Source organism: Oryctolagus cuniculus, chromosome 4 (assembly GCF_051225735.1).
Source record: "Oryctolagus cuniculus isolate XC-2025 breed Fujian yellow rabbit chromosome 4, ASM5122573v1, whole genome shotgun sequence".
Classification (NCBI taxonomy): domain Eukaryota; kingdom Metazoa; phylum Chordata; class Mammalia; order Lagomorpha; family Leporidae; genus Oryctolagus; species Oryctolagus cuniculus.
In genome coordinates this window covers 82,707,984-82,729,666 of record NC_142870.1, presented here as the reverse complement: position 1 = coordinate 82,729,666, position 21,683 = coordinate 82,707,984, and the positions used below count along the sequence as shown (strand labels likewise).

At 46.2% G+C, this 21,683-nt stretch overlaps 1 protein-coding gene and 1 long non-coding RNA gene across 7 annotated transcripts in view; one reads left to right on the top strand and one right to left on the bottom strand.

The window, feature by feature from the left end:
• The window catches only part of DYNLT2B (dynein light chain Tctex-type 2B), a 37,929-nt gene that overhangs the window by 2,396 nt on the left and 13,850 nt on the right, over positions 1-21,683 (top strand). For 2 of the 6 annotated variants that reach the window (XM_089331921.1, XM_070072300.2), the window contains exons 3-5: positions 7,145-7,214; positions 18,740-18,803; positions 21,105-21,651. In XM_089331921.1, coding sequence (XP_089188047.1) covers positions 7,145-7,214; positions 18,740-18,803; positions 21,105-21,152 — 182 coding nt within the window. In that variant the 3' untranslated portion in view covers positions 21,153-21,651. Of the gene's footprint in view, positions 1-4,630; positions 4,723-7,144; positions 7,215-18,739; positions 18,804-21,104; positions 21,652-21,683 lie in introns of those variants that run through there. The other 4 variants (XM_051818988.3, XM_089331919.1, XM_089331920.1 and 1 more) reach the window with 4 other exon arrangements.
• LOC149127025 (uncharacterized) overlaps positions 1-21,683 on the bottom strand; it is a 29,766-nt gene that overhangs the window by 6,832 nt on the left and 1,251 nt on the right. The gene's annotated exons all lie outside the window — the stretch shown is intronic.

The following is a 21,683-nucleotide window of genomic DNA, read 5'->3' as shown; positions in this document are numbered from 1 at the left end:
AATAACCGGACGAGATTTGTTCATTCAAACACTCAACTATACCCATCTGTCCCTGTTCCCATCTTTAAATGAGAGGCATAAGTATGTCTGCGATTACTTAGTGAGTTTTACTCGGGCAGGGTTTCACAGATGGTGGGAAGGAGTGACGAGGTAAAGGAAAATGTTCCAGGAAGCCACCGTCTGAGCCCTCGAGCACTCAGGCTGCCGTCCTTCCAGATTCTTGGTTGGTTTTCCCCAGGCCTTCAGCCCCTCCCCCTCAGTCCGTCCCTGCCTTTGTCTCCTTACCTACAGTGGTGCTCAGCCCTCCACAGCTGCCACATGACATTTACAGATGGATTTTTTTTAAAAGATTGATGGGGCCAGCGCCATGGCTCACTTGGTTGATCCTCTGCCTGCAGTGCCAGCATCCCATATGGGTGCCGGTTCTAGTCCCAGTTGCTCCTCTTCCAGTCCAGCTCTCTGCTGTGGCCCGGGAGGACAGCGGAGGATGGCCCAAGTGCTTGGGCCCTGCACCTGCATGGGAGACCAGGAAGAAGCACCTGGCTCCTGGCTTCGGATCGGTGCAGCACGCTGGCCATGGCAGCCATTTGGGGGGTGAACCAACGGAAGGAAGACCTTTCTCTCTGTCTCTCTTTCTCATTATCTAACTCTACCTGTCAAAAAAAAAAAAAAAGATTGATTTATTATTTTTGAAAGGCAGAGTTACAGAGAGGCAGAGACAGAGAGAGAAAGAGAAAGGTCTTCCATCCATTGGTTCACTCCCCAGATGGTCACAATGACTGGAGCTGAGCCGATCTGAAGCCAAGAGACTGGAACTTCTTCTGGGTCTCCCACATGGGTCCAGGGACCCAAGAACTTGGGCCATCTTCTCCTGTTTTCCCAAGGGCATAGCAGAGAGCTGGATCAGAAGTAGAGCGGCCAGAACTCGAACCGGCGCCCATATGGGATGCCGGCACTTCAGGAGGCAACTTTACCTGCTATGCCACAGCACCGGCTTCTTACAGACATATTTTGTGCTCCTACTACTCTCTGTGTCTCTCTTTTGTTAGTAATGCTAGCAAAAACATTATCATGGTACTACTATTAGTGTTATGTCGCCTGGAAAGTTCTTTACTTCTATCTGCCTTTTTTTTTTTTTTTTTTTTTTTTTTTTTTTTTTTTTTGACAGGTAGCATTATAGACAGTGAGAGAGAGACAGAGAAAAAGGTCTTCCTTCCGTTGGTTCACTCCCCTAATGGCTGCTACGGCCGGCAATGCGCCGATCTGAAGCCAGGAGCCGATCCAAAGCCAGGAGCCAGGTGTTTCTCCTGGTCTCCCATGAGGGTGCAGGGACCCAAGCACTTGGGCCATCCTCTGCTGTCCTCCCGGGCCACAGCAGAGAGCTGGACTGGAAGAGGAGCAACCAGGACTGGTACCCGGCGCCCCAGCCTTGACTAGAACCCAGGGTGCCGGCGTTGCAGGCAGATGATTAGCCAAGTGAGCCACAGCGCCGGCCCCTATCTGCCCTTTTTTAAAGATATGATTTTTTTGTAGGGAAAAAGTGTCTTTATAAAAGTAATGCATGTTCATTGTAATATACCTAAACAGTTCTGAAAAGTTAACATGAATTTTTTTTTTTAAAGGCAGAGAGAGGGAGAGAGATACAGAGACAGTCGGAGAAACATCTTCCATCTGTTGGTTCACTCACCAAATGCCCACAATAGTTGGGATTGGACCAGGCTGAAACCAGTAGCCTGGAATTCCATTCTGGTCTCCTATATGAGTGGTGGGGACCCAAGTGCTTGAGCCATCCCCTGCTGCTTTGGCAGGAAGCTGGGTTGGAAGAGGAGCCAGAACTTGATGCACTCCAGTATGGAATGCAGGTGTCCCAAGGGGCAGCTTAACCACTGTGCCTAATGCCTGTCCTCAAGTTTTAAAAATTATAGAAAATTACATTACCCAAAAGTAGTTAACGTGTAAAAGTTTATATATATTTTCTTTTTTGAATTTTTTTAGTTTTCAAAATTAAAAAATCTAGAGGAATACAAAGAAAACAGCCATCCTGGGGCTGGCGCCATGGCGCAATAGGTTAATCCTCCAACTGCGGGACCAGCATCCCGTATGGGCGCCTGTTCGAGTCCTGGCTGCTCTTCTTCCAGACCAGCTCTCTGCTATGGCCTGGGAGAGCAGTAGAAGATGGCCCAAGTCCTTGGGCCCCTGCACCCACATGGGAGACTAGGAAGAAGCTCCTGGCTCCTGGCTGTAAATCCACTCATCTCTAGTCATTGTGGCCACCTGGGGAGTGAACCAGCAGATGGAAGACCTCTCTCTCTTCCCTTTCTCTCTCTGCCTCTCTGTAATTCTGACTTCCAAATAAATAAATAAATCTTAAAAAAAAAAAGATACGTGCTCATTATAAAAAATTTGACCACTGAAAAGTCACCCCAATGCCACCACCCATAATTAAGCATTGCTAGGTGAGCAAATATATAGTTGCATAGGAAGAATAAGTTTTAATATTCTATAGCATAATAGAGTGATTATAGTTCAAAGCCATTTATTATGTATTTTATAAAGAACTGGAAGAGAGGAATAATAAATGTTGAAGGATGGACATGGTAATTACCCTAATTTGATCCTTACACGCTATATACATGTGTATCAAATTATCACACTACCCCAGCCATACGTACAATAATGTAAAAAAAAGTACTAGGTGAACGTTGTGGCTGATCTCTTTTCTGTGTGTATATAGCGATGAATAATGGCAATGAGGTACTGTAGGCTTATTTCCCGTAGTCATATAGTATTCTACATGTGCATGGAATAATTCCTCACTATTTAGCTCTTTTACCATATATCATTGCTGAGAACTTTATGTTGGTTCAACTTTTACCTGATGAGATTTTGTTCTGGGGCTGGCACTGTGGTGCAGTGGGTTAACGCCCTGGCATGAAGCTCCGGCATCCCATATGGGCACCGGTTCGAGACCCAGCCGCTCCACTTCCAATCCAGCTCCCTGCTATGGCCTGGGAAAACAGTAGAAGATGGCCCAAGTACTTGGGCCCCTGCACCCGCGTGGGAGACCCAGAAGAAGCTCCTGGCTCCTGGCTTTGGATTGGTGCAGCTCCGGCTGTTGTGGCCAATTGGGGAGTGAACCATCGGATGAAAGACCTCTCGTTCTCTGCCTCTCCTCTCTCTGTATAACTCTGACTTTCAAATAAATAAATAAATATTAATAAAAAAATATTTTGGCCAGTGCCACAGTTCACTTGGCTAATCCTCTGCCTGTGGTGAAGACACCCCAGGTTCTAGTCCCGGTTGGGGCGCTGGATTCTGTCCCGGTTGCTCCTCTTCCAGTCCAGCTCTCTGCTGTGGCCTGAGAAGGCAGTGGAGGATGGCTCAAGTGCTTGGGCCCTGCACCCACATGGGCGACCAGGAGGAAGCACCCAGCTCCTGGCTTCGGATCGGCGCAGCGCACCAGCCGTAGTAGCCATTTGGGGGGTGAACCAATGGAAGGAAGACCTTTCTCTCTGTCTCTTTCACTGTCTAAAATCTGCCTGTCCAAAAAAAAAAAAAAAAAAATTCATTCTAAGTTTTTTTCAGGGAATACTCCTAAATGCTGCCTTTCACAGATTATATATCTACCTTTTTTACTAGAGTATGCTTTGGATGAATGTAGTATTTTCGAGGTAGTAATTTATTTTCTGAATCTTGTGGATTTTGCCTTATTGTCTTCTGGTTTTGAAATAGGAGGCCAGCATGATGCTGTCTGCTTAGAGAATTATATCCTTAGTTTTCATGCCCTGTAACTTTTCTGGAGTCTGGCCTGGTACGGAACATTTTATATCTTTTAATTTACAGGTTTCTGTTTCTCTACATCAAGGGTTTTTTTTGTGTGTCCTAATACATTTCCTGTTCTGTTTGTCAGACCTCGCCTCCAGGACCACAGACCCTGTTAGTGGGGACCCTGCTGTCTTAGCTCTTCTCTGCTGCAGGCTCTTCCATTTTGTTGAGATTTACTTGTGATCGTCTTAAGCCAGTAATTCAGTTTTCCTTTGTGTCCTGTCTCTTGCCATTTTGAACTTACTAATTCTGTGTGGGTATTCACAATATTGTGGTGTGGGTATTTCTAGGGCTATAATCTTCCTTTCTGAAACTTTGCTTTATAATCTGACCTCTTATTTGATTGAATTTATTCATTTATGTTCTGCACATTTAACCAATTGGGAGGGGTTCCTCTTGTTCCTAGATTTGGTTATCCCCCTACTTTTTTTTTTTTTTTTACAGGCAGAGTGGATAGTGAGAGAGAGAGACAGACAGAAAGGTCTTCCTTTTTTTTGCCGTTGGTTCACCCTCAAATGGCTGCTGCAGCCGGTGCGCTGTGGCCGGCACACTGTGCTGATCCGATGGCAGGAGCCAGGTGCTTTTCCTGATCTCCCATGCGGGTGCAGGGCCCAAGCACTTGGGCCATCCTTCACTGCACTCCCTGGCCACAGCAGAGAGCTGGCCTGGAAGAGGGGCAACAGGGACAGAATCCGGCGCCCCGACCGGGACTAGAACCTGGTGTGCCGGCGCCGCAAGGCAGAGGATTAGCCTATTGAGCCACGGCACCGGCCCTTTTTTGTTTTTACTCTTTTGTTTTTTGCAGTTTCATCACTGGATGTTGCCATTCAGTGTCTGTTGCTCTGCTCATCCTTCATAATCGCGCTGATGGTATGTGGGTGACTTTTTTTAATTTAAGTTCTCCTCCCCTGGATGAAGGTACTTCAGAAAGTTCCTGGAGGGAGCAGGCATTTGGCCTGATGGTTGACTCCAGCTAAGACTCCTGCATCTCACAGCAGAATGCCTGGGTCCGCTCCCTGCCTCTGGTTCTGGATTCCAGCTTGTTGCTACTGTGCACCCAGGTGGCCGCAGCTGATGACTCAGGTAGCTGGGTCCCTGCTGCCCTTGTGGGAGGTCTGGACTGAGTTCTGGTCCCGCTGTCGCAGGCATCCGGGTGTGACCCTGTGGATGGGACTTCTTTCTCTGTCTCCGTCTCTCTGCCTCTTAAGCAAACAAACAAATAGTTCCTAAAAGACAGAATTAAAATGTTTATTTTGATACAAGAAATTTAAATCTATCTATCTATCTACCTATCTGTCTATCTATCTATCTATATGGGGTCATCCAAAACTTCATGGACAGTGTATAGTAGGGAGAAAGTGTGCATGGATTTCAAAGTGTTTTGTTTTTTTTTTTTTTTTTGCTTCAAAATAAATTTTCTTTTTCTTTTTTTTAAATTTATTTGACAGATAGACAGGAAGAAAGGTCTTCCTTCTGTTGGTTCACCCCCAAAATGGCCACTACGGCCAGAGCTATGCCTATCCGAAACTAGGAGCCAGGTGCTTCCTCCCGGTTTCCCATGCGGGTGCAGGGGCCCAAGGACTTGGGCCGTCCTCCACTGCCTTCCTGGGCCACAACAGAGAGCTGGACTGGAAGAGGAGCAACCGGGACTAGAACCCAGCGCCCATATGGGATGCCGGCGCCGCAGGCAGAGGATTAACCAAGTTAGCCATGGCGCCGGTCCCTCAAAATAAATTGAACTTCACTTTTTTAAAAAGTTTTATTTATTTGAAAGTCAGAGCCACATAGAGAGAGAGAGAGAGGTCTTCCATCTGCTGGTTCACTCCCAGATGCTGTAGTGGCCGGAGCTGCGCCAATCCAAAGCCAGGAGCCAGGAACTTCTTCTGGGTCTCCCACATGGGTGCAGGGGCCCAAGCACTTGGGCCATCTTCTACTGCTTTCCCAGGTCATAGCAGAGAGCTGGATGGGAAGTGGAGCAGTCGGGACTCGAACTGGCACCCATATGAGATGCTGGCACTGCAGGTAGTGGCCTTACCCACTACGCCAGCCGGCCCCTGAACTTCATTTTCCATATGCTTTTTGAAGTATACTCTCATCTAGAACTATTTTGTTTTTCCCTCAGAACTGTTATTTGAGGGCTGGGTATTTAATATTCCAGCCACATTTCTATGGTGTTAGGAATTCAGTAGAGAGGAGTTGAGCTGTGTGCAGTTTTTAAAAATAACTTGGGCTCTGTCTCCTGAGATTTTCTTGAATATTCTGAATTAGCATTTGTGCTCCACATGGGAGGTTCCTTGCCCAGCGTATGGGCACTTGTATCAAAGAGAACTGGCTTTGTCTCATCTGGGCCCCTTCACTTTTCTTTATTTCTTCCTCTCTTTCCTCCTTCCCTCCCTCCCCTCCCTTCCCTTTCCTTACTTTCCCTCTCCCACTCCCTCCCCTTCCCCCTCTCCTCCCCTCTCACCATTCCCTGGCCAGACAAGTTGGAAAATAAAGATACCCATTTAGGTTTCTTCCCTCCAGATTTGGTATTAGTGAGCATTTGCAGGATTTTGTGGCTTTAACAGTACAGCTTCTGGGACAAGCAGCTGACTTGTGCTGGGTCATCTCTGTATACTCTGGAATCTTGTGGCTTTATCTTTTTCTTATGTACCTTACTGAGTAGCTTAGTTCCCTGAGGCCCTGGGCTCCCATGCCTTTGCCAGTCCCTCTGCATAGCCTGGAGAGCTGTCCTTAAGCTGCCAACTTCTCTCTCCTCCTTCCAGTCTCTGTGCCTTAATCTACCCAGTCCTCCAAGAGGTCTTTTCTGGTTATCTGTTCCCAGGGCCCAGGCAAAGGGAGGAGCCCCCAGCTCTGTGCTCATACAAGCTGCTCCTCAATTTATGATAAAGTATGTTTTCATCTCATTATTCTGTCTGCCTTTGAGCTCTTTGCTGCGAGAAGAGGGTCTTGTCTGTCTCTGTATCTTGGGGGCCGAGCTCAGCACCTGACTTAGAGTAGGGGAAGGCAGGCAGCGCGTGTTTCCCCCAGAGTGCTGTGCATCAGCACTGTTCCACTGCACCTTACCTAACCTTCCCATGTGCCCGGGGCTGCGGGCTGGCACTCCCATTAACAGCGGAGAGGGAGCTCTCTAAGCCTACACACACAGTAAGTCTGCAGTGGGCTCTGTCTTCAGGTCTCTGTGAATCCCGTGCTTATCGACGTACTTGTTAAGTGCTTCTGAGCTGAATGCTTGTGTCCACTTCTGGCAAATGTGCCTCCAAGGAGTCATTTTACTATGCATTTACTTACAGACAACTTTCTTATTTTTTCTTTCTAGAAATGGGATTTGACCGATATAAAATGGTGGTGCAAGTAGTGATTGGAGAACAAAGAGGGGAAGGAGTATTGTGAGTAGTCGTCTTTCCTCCTCCTTTTTTTTTTTTTCATGATATGTGTTGCCTTTTTTTTTTTTTTTTTTTTTTTTTGACAGGTAGAATTATAGACAGTGAGAGAGAGAGAGAGAGAGAGAGAGAAAGGTCTTCCTTCCGTTGGTTCACTCCCTAAATGGCCATTATGGTCTGTACTGCACTGATCCGAAGCCAGAAGCCAGGTGCTTCTCCCTGGTCTCCCATGCGGGTGCAGGGGCCCAAGCACTTGGGCCATCCTCCACTGCCTACCCGGGCCACAGTAGAGAGCTGGACTGGAAGAGGGGCAACTGGGACTAGAACCAGTGCCCATATGGGATGCCGGTGCCACAGGCAGAGGATTAACCAAGTGAGCCACGGCACCGGCCCGATATGTGCTTCTTGACAGTGTGGGATTATATGTATGTTTCTTCCCATATTCTTTGTTGCTAGTTTTTACTTCCCTCTCCTAAATGAATTTCCTTGAAATTATTTGAGACCTCCTTATTAGGAAATCTAACAGCCCCTTCTTGAAGCTTGTTCTTGGCGTTGGCTCCTATTTCTTAAAATTCACTCTAGTGGTTTTTTTTTTTTTTTTTGAACCCAATGACAGTTATCTAGCTTGTTTTTCTAAGTGCGTGCTTTCTCTCCTTCCCTGGTTCCTCTTTCTCCCCTGCATCCCCAGCTGGGAGTTTTCTTCAAGGCCCATTTCCTGTTCTGTTCGTCTCGGTGCTTTTTGATGAGTTCACTCATTCTCATGACCTCATTACATTACTGTCTTGATGAGATCAAAATCTGTTTTTCTCATCCTTTCCTGTGTCCAAGTGTTGGTCTTCCATTTTCCTTTGTAAACAGTGCCTAATTAAAAAAAAATACTACAATATTTGTTGAATGGATCAAAGAAATGCCCTGTAGATAATATCGATGAGAATTTTCATTGTAGAGTATTAGATCTGAGAGGCACTAAAGATGTTTCCACAGTCCAGTCCCCTCGTTTTACGGGCCACTTCTGAGGCTGCAGAATGATACAGCTTGCCAGTGTCAAGGTGACTTACGGAACCCAGCTCTCTGACTCCTAGCAGTGTGTTGTTCTGCCATTTGGTCAAAAGGTTCCAGGAAGTGTCCTCCCCATGAAGAGACTAAGAGACGCTACTGTCAGGTCACCTCAGATTCAGCATGCTCAAACAGAGTTCCTGGTTTCTTTTCCCACTATCTCTTTAACTTACCATTTTAAAGAAGTTTTTATCTGAAAGCAGAGTTTCAGAGAAGGAGACAGAGAAATCTTCCATCTGCTGCTTTACTCCCCAGATGCCCACAACAGCCAGGGTCCTTGGGCTTCTTGAGGCCAGGAGCCAGGACCTTCATCTGGGTCTCCCATTGAGTGGCAGGAACTCAAGTCTGTGAGTCATCAGCTGCTGCCTCCCAGGCGCGCTAGCAGAGAGCTGGATGGGAAGTGGAGGTGCAGGCAGGACTTGATCCCAGGTGCCCTGAGATGGGATGTGAGCGTTCCAGGCAGCAGCTTGCCTGTGCCATGCCTGCTGCCCTCTCCCGGTCTTAAACTTTCCATTTATTTGTTGACAAAACCGTAGGGTTTTTTGTCCTGTAAATTTTCTTATATTCTTACATTTTATGATTATATCCCTGTGGTATTTAATATATCTTCTGTTTCTTGTAAATAAGTAGTTAGATGTAATCTTAGCCATAGGTTTGAGTTTTGGAGACAAAATATCGCCTAGGTGTTTTGTATACATCCTATTGCATTTCATTAGGAGGTACAAAATGTCTGGTTGTCTCTTTTTGTCTTGTTGATAATGGGGTCCAGATATTGTCACGTGGATCCATCCATTTTAAAGTTCTCTGTGAGCTTTGCCATTAGTGGTTTTAGCAGGATATCTTAAATCCTTTATTCCTTTTTCTTTTTTGACAAGCAGAGTTAGACAGTGAGAGAGAGAGACAGAGAGAAAGGTCTTCCTTCCATTGGTTCACCCCCCAAATGGCCGCCATGGCCGACGTGCTGCGCCGATCCAAAGCCAGGAGCCAGGTGCTCCTGGTCTCCCATGCGGGTGCAGGGGCCCAAGCACTTGGGCCATCCTCCACTGCCTTCCCAGGCCACAGCAGAGAGCTGGACTGGAAGAGGAGCAACTGGGACAGAATCCGGCGCCCCAGCTGGGACTAGAACCCAGAGTGCCAGCACCGCAGGCGGAGGATTAGCCAAATGAGCTGCGACACCGGCCCATTATTCCTTTCTTTTTTTTTTTTTTTTTTTTTTTTTTTTTGACAGGCAGAGTGGACAGTGAGAGAGAGAGACAGAGAGAAAGGTCTTCCTTTGCCGTTGGTTCACCCTCCAATGGCCGCCGCTGCAGCCGGCGCACCGCGCTGATCCGATGGCAGGAGCCAGGATCCAGGTGCTTTTCCTGGTCTCCCATGGGGTGCAGGGCCCAAGCACCTGGGCCATCCTCCACTGCACTCCCTGGCCATAGCAGAGAGCTGGCCTGGAAGAGGAGCAACCGGGACAGAATCCGGCGCCCTGACCGGGACTAGAACCCGGTGTGCCGGCGCCACAAGGTGGAGGATTAGCCTATTGAGCCACGGCGCCGGCCCATTATTCCTTTCTAAAAAATTATTTATTGAACTTATTTGAAAGGCCGAGAAAGAGAGAGAGAGACAGCTAGTTCATCTGCTAGTTCACTTCCCAAATGATCACAACAGCCAGGACTGAGCCAGGCCAAAGCCAGGAGCCCAGGAACCAGGAACATTCTGCGTCTCCCTCATGGGTGTCAGGGACCAAAATTCTTGTGCCATTACCTACTGCCTCCCAGAATGGGCATTAGCAGGAGGCTGGGAACAATACTGGGACTGGAACGTAGAGACTCCAGTATGAGATACAATCATCTCAAGTGGTGTCTTAATTAACTTGCATTAAATGCCCACACCATATCCATTATTTCATCAAGGGTTACAAAATGGAATCTTCTAGTATTATTACTGTTATTATTTTTCACTTATTAGCTGGAATTCTTTGATTAAGAATAACCTTTTGGGGGGCAGGTGTTGTGGCGTAGCAGGTAAAACCACTGCCTATGACACTGGCATCCCATATGAATCCAGGCCGCTCCACTTCTGATCCAGCTCCCTGCTAATACACCTGGGAATGCAGCAGATGGCCTAAGTGCTTGGGCCCCTGCACCCATGTCAGAGACTCAAGAAACTCCAGGCTCCTGACTTTGGGCTGGCTTTGCCCCAGCCGTCACAGCCATTTAGGGAGTGAGTCAGAGGGTGGAAGATCTCTCTCTCTCTCTCTCTCTCTTTCAAATAAATAAAATAATTCTTTAAAAAAATAAAAGAATCGGGCCAGCTGTGGTGTAGTGGGTTAACGCCCTGGCCTGAAGCGCTGGCATCCCATATGAGTGCTGGTTCGAGTCCTAGCTGTTCAATCCACCTCTCTACTATGGCCTGGGAAAGCAGTATAAGATGACCCAAATCCTTGGGACCCTGCACCTGCATGGGAGACCTGGAGGAAGCTCCTGGCTTCGGATTGGTGCAGCTCCGGCCGTTGCGGCCAATTGGAGAGTGAACCATCGGATGGAAGACCTCTCTCTCTCACTCTCTGTCTTTGCCTCTCCTCTTTCTGTGTAACTCTGACTTTCAAATAAATAAATAAATAAATATTTTTTTAAAAAAAGAAAGTGATTTTTCCCCTCTAGCCACGTGAAAATGTTTTCCTCTGCCTTTATTCTTTTTCTTTTTTGACAGGCAGAGTGGACAGTGAGAGAGACAGAGAGAAAGGTCTTTTGCTGTTGGTTCACCCTCCAATGGCCGCCGCGGCCGGTGCACCGCGCTGATCCCAAGGCAGGAGCCAGGTGCTTATCCCGGTCTCCCATGGGGTGTAGGGCCCAAGCACTTGGGCCATCCTCCACTGCACTCCCGGGCCACAGCAGAGAGCTGGCCTGGAAGAGGGGCAACCGGGACAGAATCCGGCGCCCCGACTGGGACTAGAACCCGGTGTGCCGGCGCCGCAGGCGGAGGATTAGCCTAGTGAGCCACAGCGCCAGCACCTCTGCCTTTATTCTGATGCATATGGTTTTCTTTATATTTATGCTGCTTGGGGTTCTCAGAGTCTTTTGAATCTGTGGGTTGATACTTTGTATCAGTTTGGGAAAATTTTTAGTCATTATATTTAAAAAATTTTTATTTTAGAGAGATCTTCCATCAACTAGTTCATTCTCCAAATGGTTGCAACAGCTTGGGCAGGGCCAGGCAGAGGCCAGGAGCCTACCACTCCATCCTGCTCTCCCACAGGGATGGCAGAGGCCCAAGCACTTGGGCTATCTTTTGTTGCCTTCCCAGGTGCACTGAGGAGCCAGGACTCAAGCTGGTGCTCCAGTATGGGATGCCAGCACTGCAGGTAGCAGCTTAACTCTGCTGTGAAGGCAGAGTTATAGAGAGGCAGAGGCAGAGAGAGAAAGACTGGTTCACTTCCTAGATGGCTGCAATGGCCAAAGCTGCACTAATCCGAAGCCGGAAGCCAGGAGCTTATTCCAGGTCTCCCATGAGGGTGTAGGGGCTCAAGGATTTGGGCCATCTTTTTTTTTTTTTTTTTTTTTTTTTTTTTTTTTTTTTTGACAGAGTGGACAGTGAGAGAGAGAGACAGAGAGAAAGGTCTTCCTTTGCCGTTGGTTCACCCTCCAATGGCCGCCATGTTTGTTTGTTTATTCAGTTTTTAAAAAATACTTATTTTTTTTTTGAAAGAGATAGAGAGAGAGATACTGATTGATCTTCTATCCGTGGTTCACTCCCCAGATGGCTTTAATGGCCTGGGCTGGGCCAGGCTGAAGTGAAGCCAGGAGTCAGGAGCTTCTTCCTGGTCTCCTACATGGGTGCAGGGGCCCAAGAACTTGGACCATCTTCCACTGCTGTCTCAGGTGCATTAGCAGGGAGCCGGATCAGAAGTGGAGCACCTAGGACTCGAATTGTCATCCACATGGGATGCCAGTACTGCAGGTAGAGGCTTAGCCTTCTATGCCACATTGCCAGCCCCTTTTCAGTTGTTTTCTTATTTCATTCTGAATTCATGGACATTTTATATTTTGGGTTATTATCCAATATTACTACTTTTTCTTGGTCAAATTGTCCCAGTGTTGGCCACTGAGAACTCCTTTAATTAACTGTATTCCTTTGACAACTCCAGCTGTGACTATTTTGGGACACTCTGTTACTTTTTTTTTTTTTTTTAAGATTTATTTATTGAGGGCGGTGCTGTGGCATAGCGGATGAGGCCGCCACCTGCAGTACCAGCATCCCATGTGGGCGCTGGTTCAAGTCCCGGCTGCTCCACTTCCAATCCAGCTCTCTGTTATGGCCTGGGAAAGCAGTAGAGGATGGCCTTGGGCACCTGCAACCATGCGGGAGACCTGGAAGAAGCTCCAGGCTTCTGGCTTCGGATCTGTGCAGCTCTGGCTGTTGTGGCCATTTGGGGAAAAAGTTTTATGTATTTATTTGAAAGGCAGAGTTACAGAGGCAAAGGGGCGGGGGGAGGTCTTCCATCGGCTTGTTCTCTCCCCAGGTGACCCAACGGCCGAAGCTGTGCCCATCCAAAGCCAGGAGCCAGGAGCTTCCTCTGGTTTTCCCACGTGGGTGCAGGGGCCCAAGCACTTGGGCCATCTTCTACTGCTTTCCCAGGCCATAGCAGAGAGCTGGATCGGAAGTAGAGCAGTCAGGACTCAAACCTGCACATATATGGGATGCTGGCGCTGCAGGTGGTGGCTTTACCTGATATGCCACAACATCAGCCCTACTTTTTTTTTTTTTTTAAGATTTACTCATTTATTTGAAAGGCAGAGTGACAGGAAGAGAGGGAGAGACAGAGAAATTGTGCATTCGTTGGTTTACTCCCCAAATGGCTGTAATAGCCAGGGCTGTGTCATGCTGAAGCTGAGTCATGAACTCCATCTGGGTCTCCCATGTGGCTGGCTGGGACTCAAGTACTTGAGCCATCATGTGCTGCCTCCCAGGGGCATAAGCAGTGGCTGGATCAGAAGTGAAGTGCTGGGGCCCACGCCATGGCTAGGCTGGTTAAGCCTCCTTCTGCAGCACCGGTATCCCATAAGGGTGCCAGTCCTAGCTGTTTGACTTTCATTCCAGCTCCCTGCTTATGTACCTGGGAAAGCAGCAGAAGATGGCCCTAGTGCTTGTCAGACCTGGAAGAAGCTCCAGGCTTTGATCTGGCCTAGCCCTGAACATTGGGGCCATTTGGGGATGAACTTGTAGATGGAAGACCTCTCTCTCTGCCTCTCCCTTTCTCAAACTCCACCTCTCAAATAAATAAATAAATCTTAAAAAAATAAGTATCTAGGACTTGAACTGGTATTCTGATATGAGACACAAGTGATGGCTTAACCCACTGCACTACTATTCCCTTAATGTCTGTATCATCTTATACTATATACTTTTATTATAAAAAGCTCCATCATGTTCATTCCCTGCCCCAGCCCCAGCCCCAGAATCAACCATTTCTTCCAGGAGCCCTGGTTCCATTTATTGGAGAATGGTGTAAGAAAGAAAGATCTGGATTCTAGGTGTTGTTATCTTATAAAGTATTGCTTCTGCTCCATCTGCTCTCTGCTCTCCTTTTGGGGCTCCAGTTACATGTATGTTAGATCCTTTCTCTGTATTCCACATCTCTCTCTCTCTCTCTCTCTCTTTTTTTTTTTTTTTTTTTTTTTTTGACAGGCAGAGTTAGACAATGAGAGAGAGAAAGAGAAAGGTCTTCCTTTCCGTTGGTTCACCCCCAAATGGCTGCCATGGCCGGCGTGCTGCACCTATCCAAAGCCAGGAGCCAGGTGCTTCCCCCTGGTCTCCCATGCGGGTGCAGGGCCCAAGGACCTGGGCCATCCTTCACTGCCTTCCCGGGCCACAGCAGAGAGCTGGACTGGAAGAGGAGCAACTGGGACAGAATCCGGTGCCCCAACCGGGACTAGAACCTGGGGTGCTGGCGCCGCAGGCAGAGGATTAGCCTAGTGAACCACAGTGCTGGCCCCACATCTCTCTTATGCTCTTCTGAATTTTTCTTTTTCTTTTCTGTTCTTCATTTTGGAGACTATTCTGTTGATCTTTCTTTCAGTTCACTTTCCTGTTGTAACTGATCTGCTATTGAATTCATCTACTGAGTTCTTAATATCAGTTCTATTTTTCAGTTTTAGAATTTTCATTAATTTTTTAATAGATTCCAGTTCTCTTCTGAAATATTTTTATCTTTTTATCTGTGTTCTCCATCTTCCTCCCCTCCTTTATTTTTACATTTTAGTCATAGTAGATATTTTATTTAATCATGTGAGTGGCAGAGTGCGAGCAGGTGAGCTTCCACCTGCTGGCTCACACTGTAAATGTCCACAGCAGCACCCTGCCAGGGCTGAAACTGGAACCCAGGTGTCCCATGTGGGTGGGGGAACCCAGTTACCTGAGCCATGTTAACAGGAAGCTGACGTCAGAGCTGGAGCCAAGTACTGATCCTAGTACTCCACTGTGGGATGTGCAGTCTTAGCCAGTGTCTTAACTTCTAGGCTAAATGCCCACCTCATAGTGAGTGTTTTAGAATCATTATTTGCCTACTCTAATATCTGGATCATGTGTGAATTTCCATTGATTTTTTTTCATGGTTATTTCTGTGGCTATGTCTCTTGGTATGTCTAGTCTGAATTTTGGATATGTGTGTTAAAAATAACCTCTTGATGATGTTTTCTTCCAGATAGGGTTTACTTTTTTTCCCTTTTGTGCAGGTAAGAAGGGTATGGGCTGCTTGCCTTGTCCCCATCAGGTATTCAGCTGAACTGAGGTTGGATTGTAGTTTTGATAAGGCTCTCTCTGTTTTCAGTTCACTCTTCATTCTTGATTATAGCCCTCACCTAATTGAGAATTGTTTAAGATAGGGCCAGATCTTAATCTCTCTGAAGATACAATTGCTAAGCAAATACTGTTTGATTATCTAATTAGGTAGGTTAATTTTACCTCATATTATTACCCCTGCAGTTTGGAAATAGATGAAACTTTTTGATTAAAGAATATGTGAGGGTGAGCATTTAGCATAGTGATTAAGATATTCATATGGGGCCAGTGCTGTGGCACAGCAGGTAAAGCCACTGCCTGCACTGCCAGCATCCCATATGGGCACCGGTTCGAGTCCTGGCTGCTCCACTTCTGATCCAGCTCTCTGCTATCACCTGGGAAAGCAATAGAAGATGGCCCAAGTCCATGGGCCCCTGCACCCTCATGGGAGACTTGGATGGAGTTTGGGAAGAAGCTCCTGGCTCCTGGCTTTGGATTGGCTCAGCTTAAGCTATTGTGGCCATCTGGGGAGTGAACCAGCAGGTGGAAGACCTCTCTCTCTCTCTGCCTCTGCCTCTCTGTAACTCTGCCTTTCAGATAAATACAATAAATCTTTTTAAAAAAGGAGATACTCATATCCCAAGTCAGAGTGCCCGGGCTCCATACCCAGCTCTTTCTCCTGAGGCCAGCTTCTTTATTATGCAGACCCTGGGAAGCAGCAGTAATGGTCAGGTGATTTGACTCTTGCTCCTCATGGGAAACTTGGGTTAAGTTCCTGGCTCCTGCCTTCAGCCTGACCAGGCCCAGCAGTCAGATATTTGGGGAATGAACCAGCCAATGGGAGGTCTTTATTTGTCAAATTTCTTTTTTTCTTTGAAATTTTCAAAAGTGAACTATTATATGGATCTTTTTCTGCAGTCTTGGGTTTAGAATTGCTTGGGTTCAAGGCCAGTCTTTGTCATCTACTAGCTGTATGACCTTGAGCAGTTCATGTAATTCTCTGATCTCAGTTTCCACATCTATAAAATGAGAATAATAGTATCTGCCTCATAAGATAAGGAGAGTTAGCCGGCTCTGCGGCTTAATAGGCTAATCCTCCGCCTTGCGGCGCCAGCACACTGGGTTCTAGTCCCGGTCAGGGCGCCAGATTCTGTCCCGGTTGCCCCTCTTCCAGGCCAGCTCTCTGCTGTGGCCCGGGAAGGCAGTGGAGGATGGCCCAAGTACTTGGGCCCTGCACCCGCATGGGAGACCAGGAGAAGCACCTGGCTCCTGGCTTCGGATCAGCGCGATGCGCCGGCCGCAGCGGCCATTGGAGGGTGAACCAACGGCAAAAAGGAAGACCTTTCTGTCTGTCTCTCTCTCTCACTATCCACTCTGCCTGTCAAAAAAAAAAAAAAAAAAAAAAAAAACAACATAAGGAGAGTTAATAAATATAAAGCACTTAGACTAGTTGGTGACACAGGGTAATCACTCAATAAATGTTAATGATAAATCATTAACATTTAATTGAAATATAAATAAATTTAATAAAAAATTAAATAGTAAAAATGTAAAACATTCAAAAATTTCAAAATTTAGTTTTATTTGAAAGGCAGAGAAACACAGGGAGAGAAGTCTTCCATCTGCTGATACCCCCCAAATTCCCGTAATAGCTAGGGCTGGGCCAGGTGGAAGGCTGAGCCTGGTACTCAGTCTGAGTCTCTCATGTCAGTGGCAGAGACGCAAGTACTTGAGCCATCATCTGCTGCCTCCTAGGATGCTCATTAGCAGGAACTGGGTGGGAAGCTGAGAGCTGATACTCAGATCAGGCACTCTGATAAAGTATGTGGGCGTCCCATGCAGCAACTTAAGCTGGCCACATAGCCAAGCCTGTAGAACGTTTTTAATTATTTTTCACTTGACATTATATTGTGGACATTCTTTCATGTTATTGAAGTTTTTTTTCCCCCAAACAACTTTTTGTTGTTGTTATTATTATTATTTTATTTTATTTTTTTGACAGGCAGAGTGGACAGTGAGAGAGAGAGAGAGAGAGAGAGAGAGAGAGAGAAAGGTCTTCCTTTTGCTGTTGGTTCACCCTCCAATGGCCGCCGCGGCTGGAGCGCTGCGGCCAGTGCACCGCGCTGATCCGATGGCAGGAGCCAGGTACTTATCCTGGTCTCCCATGGGGTGCAGGGCCCAAGGACTTGGGCCATCCTCCACTGCACTCCCGGGCCACAGCAGAGAGCTGGCCTGGAAGAGGGGCAACCGGGACAGAATCCGGTGCCCCGACCGGGACTAGAACCCGGTGTGCCGGCGCTGCAAGGCAGAGGATTAGCCTAGTGAGCTGCGGCGCCGGCCCCAAACAACTTTTTAATGGCTGTACAGAATTTCATTGCCTGGAAATACCTAATTTCATTTATCAGTCCTGTCCTAGCAGGTGTTTAAGTTATTTCTGTTTTTTTAATTAGTTTTTTTTTTTTTTTTTTTTTTTTGACAGGCAAAGTTAAGACAGAGAGAGACAGAAAGAGAGGTCTTCCTTCCATTGGTTCACCTCCCAAATGGCCGCTATGGCTGGCGTGCTGTGCCGATCTGAAGCCAGGAGCCAGTGCTTCTGCCTGGTCTCCCATGCGGGTGCAGGGCCCAAGCACTTGGGTCATCCTCCACTGCACTCCTGGGCCACAGCAGAGAGCTGGACTGGAAGAGGAGCAACCGGGACAGAATCTGGCGCCCCAACCAGGACTAGAACCCCGGGGTGCTGGCGCCGCAGGTGGAGGATTAGCCTAGTGAGCCGCGGTGCCGGCCTCAATTAGTTTTTCTAACTTTTTTTTTCTTACACATGAATTGGGGAGAGAGGAAAAGCCAGTTTGAGAATTTAGAGGTGTTATTATAACATCTGGTAGAGTACAATTTTCAATCCAGTATTGAAAATTGGTTGGAAGACTGAACTCTAGTTCAGAGTTTGCAACCCCTTTCTTTTCTGGTGCTCCATAAGATAATCAGGTTGGGGGCCGGCACTGTGGCGTAGAGGGTGGGGCCGTTGCCCGCGGTACCAGCATCCCATGTAGGTGCCAGTTCATGTCCCGGCTGCTCCACTTCCGATCCAACCCTCTGCTATGGCCTGGGAGGGCAGTAGAGGATGGCCCAAGTGCTTGCGCCCCTGTTCCTACGTGCGGGACCCCAGGGACACTCCTGGCTTCGGATCGGCACAGCTCTGGCCTTTGAGGCCAGCTGGGGAGTCAGCCAGTAGATGGAGGACCTCTCTCTCTCTCTCTCTCTCTCTCTCCTCTCTCTGTGTAGCTCTGACTTTCAAATAATAAATAAATCCTAAAAATGAAAAAAAGAAAATCAGGTGGGATGAAATGATGGTCCCTTCGCAGACCTTCCTTCTATCACTGTGCAGGAGTTGAGCTCATGGAGTCACACACAAGTATGTTGGCTGAAGTAGTCTAACAGAGCTCCCCGCCAGAGACCAGACTTCGAAGTACTGCCCCCTTAGCGGTCAGGCCGCCGGTCTGAGGTGGTCATCTCTAGCTGCGCACAGCCTTTCCGAGACACCTGTCTTTCTAGTTGATCCAGTGGCTCTGCTGTTCTTCCCATGCAAACCTGTGAAAGGGTCTGGAAACACTGCCCTGGTAGAATGTGTCTAGGAGAACTGCTCTGGGCAGATAGGTAGAGCTCGGATCCTTGCTACGCTGTTGACAGTTCTTCATGCTTTGGCTTTTTAGCATGGCTGCTCGATGTTTCTGGGATGCCGACACAGACAACTACACTCACGATGTCTTCATGAATGTAAGTATTTGCTAACTGCTTTTTTTCCTTTCTAAGGACATGTGAACATTCTGAATCAAATTACTTAATATTTATTATGATGTGAAAACATTTCCTTGTCTTAGACTTCTGGATAAGATGATTTTAACGTGATTTTTTTGTGTTACTATAGCAGAAACCTAGTGTGCTGCTTATAGGCAAGGAGACCTATAAACACAGATAATATAACTTCAAAGGTTTAAACTGGGGAATAGCATATATTTGGCACATTATTAAAGTATTTTAGCCAGCTTCTACATCAATCACTATACTTTAAAAGCTAATCCTGAAAATCCTTACAAAAGTCATAATTGATAACTAAAGTTTTTAAATACATATTCACTTGAATAAATCGTACTTTATTAAATTGCAAAGGAACTTGGTCAGCAGGATTCTATAAGCAAAGGTGGTTTTTCTTTCAGTAAAAAAATTACCTAATCTCAAAGCCATTGCTCAAAACTAAGCAAAACATAAAGGAGTCTTTCAGAGGAGGTTTCATTCAAACACTGGCAAGTTGTCGGCACGAGCGTGTTGCCTATTTGAATTCCATGCCGTTACTGTGTATCTGCATCCTCTGTTCAGATACTGACAGGCTGTGATTCAGTGGAGTCAGAGTGCGGTAGCATAGAAACTAGGTCGAGTAAGTCAGGTGAGGAGCCCCCTGCTAGCCCTGTCAGCTTTCTAACTGCGCGGCGTTAGGTGAGACATCGGGTATCAGTAACGTGAGGAAGATGTAGTGGATTTTCCCAAAGACTGCCTGTGGCTGCCTGAGAATGATTTGGGGGAACTTGTTTAAAAAACAGATGCCACAGCCCTGCTCAAGTAGATTCTGGTCTAAGAAGCCAGGGGCTAGATCAGTGAAACTGGACTTTTAAAAAGCTTCCCTCATGATTCTGCTGGGTTGGTTGGTTGCTTGCTTTTTACAACCAAAAGTATCAGTCCATGAGAGACTGGAAATTAAAACAAAACAGTTTTCACTACAGACACGGCACTGTTGTAAAACAGCTCAGTCATCCACTAAGGAGCCAGGGAGCTGGGCTAACCAAAGCAAGTTGCTTCTGTTAATAATCAGATACTTGAGTTCATAGTGTTTTTCTCCCATCACTGGTGGGCTTGAAGTCAAGTTGATGAGTCAGGAGTTAAGGCAAGAAAATATAATAAATATATATAATAAGCACCTATTACATATTCACTTGAATAAATCGTACTTTGTTAAATTGCAAAGGAACTTGGTTACTATAATAGGTACTATAATAAGTACCTAAAAATTGTTTTAACAAGTTTAACTAGGCTCTGGAAAGCAATTTGAGATGCTGATCTAAAAGATAGACAAATGAATTTTATTGATTAAAAACAAACACTTGAGGCAGGCGCTGTGGCGCAGCAGGTTAACGCCCTGGCCTGAAGCGCCGGCATCCCGTATGGGCTCTGGTTCTAGTCCTGGCTGCTCCTCTTCCAATCCAGCTCTCTGCTGTGGCCTGGGAAAGCAGTGGAGGATGGCCCAAGTCCTTGGGCCCCTGCACCCACGTGGGAGAGACCCGGAGGAAGCTCCTGGCTCCTGGCTTCAGATCAGCTCAGTTCTGGCCATTGCGGCCAATTGGGGAGTGAACCATCAGATGGAAGACCTCTGTCTCTCTGCCTCTCTTCTCTCTGTGTAACTCTGACTTTAGAATAAATAAAATCTTTTTAAAAAATGAAAACAAACACCTACACACCATTTATCCTAGGACAAGGTACTGTTATTGTAAGTGATACTATATTATTGTTTCTGAGGTTAGGTAAGGCATTTATTTCAAGAAACTCAAAGTATTTTTTAATACTTTTTTAATACAGAAGGGGGAGAGATTTATCTTCCATCCACTGCTTCACTCCCCAAATGGCCACAATAGCCAGGGCGTGGCCATGACCAGCATTCATATGGGATGCTGCCATCGTAGGCAACAGCTTAACCTGCCACAACACAATGCTGACTGTGACTCAAAACACTGCATACATTATTTCTGTGATAAATCAGGAAATATGGAAGTAATCATTTTCATGAATATGCATTACCTAAAGGTCATTTGTTCACATTTTATTTCCACATTCAGAAAATTGAATTCTTTACCCATCTTACTCTTTGCAAGCAGCATTGGAGTAGTTACGCTAAGGCATGCAACTTTATGCTCTGGAAACACTTGTTTCTTAATGGAAAAATTCTTCATAATTGAAAATTGGCAAAGACCTATGTCTCTTAATAGTACTAACATTCTGGATTTTCGTGTTTTTTTGTTTGTTTTCTAGGACAGTTTATTCTGCATCGTAGCAGCATTTGGCTGTTTCTACTATTGAATCTTTCAGGAGCTGGAAAAGATTTTCCATGAAGAAATTTGAACTTTTTTTTTTTAATCATTAAATATTTGGACAAAATAAAGATAAGCTAGCAGTTTGGCAAAAGTTAAGTTAGCAGTTTGGCAACTGAATCTGTTGTGTTCTAGACCTTATATTTATAGTGTTTTGATTTTCTTATAATAGGTTCTAAACACATTTGGAAAGGAGAGAAAAAAATGGAAAACCCATTTCAATTGTTCCAACATAACCCACTGTAAATGTTTTGGTACATTTTCTACCAGTTTTGTTTTTATTTGCAGGGTTCTAAGATTGCAGTTTTGAGCCCTGATTTTTCATTTCTCATAATGTCATGAGCAGTTTTTCTGTCATTTTATTTACATTTTGATTTTCAGAATCATAAATTAATAACCACACTTGTTCCATTAGGTTATAATATTTTTGCCATTTCCTTACTGAAGGACTATTTGTTTCTGATTTCTTAATAAAAAATAGAGATGAATTCATTTGTATGTAAATTATATAAAGCTTTCC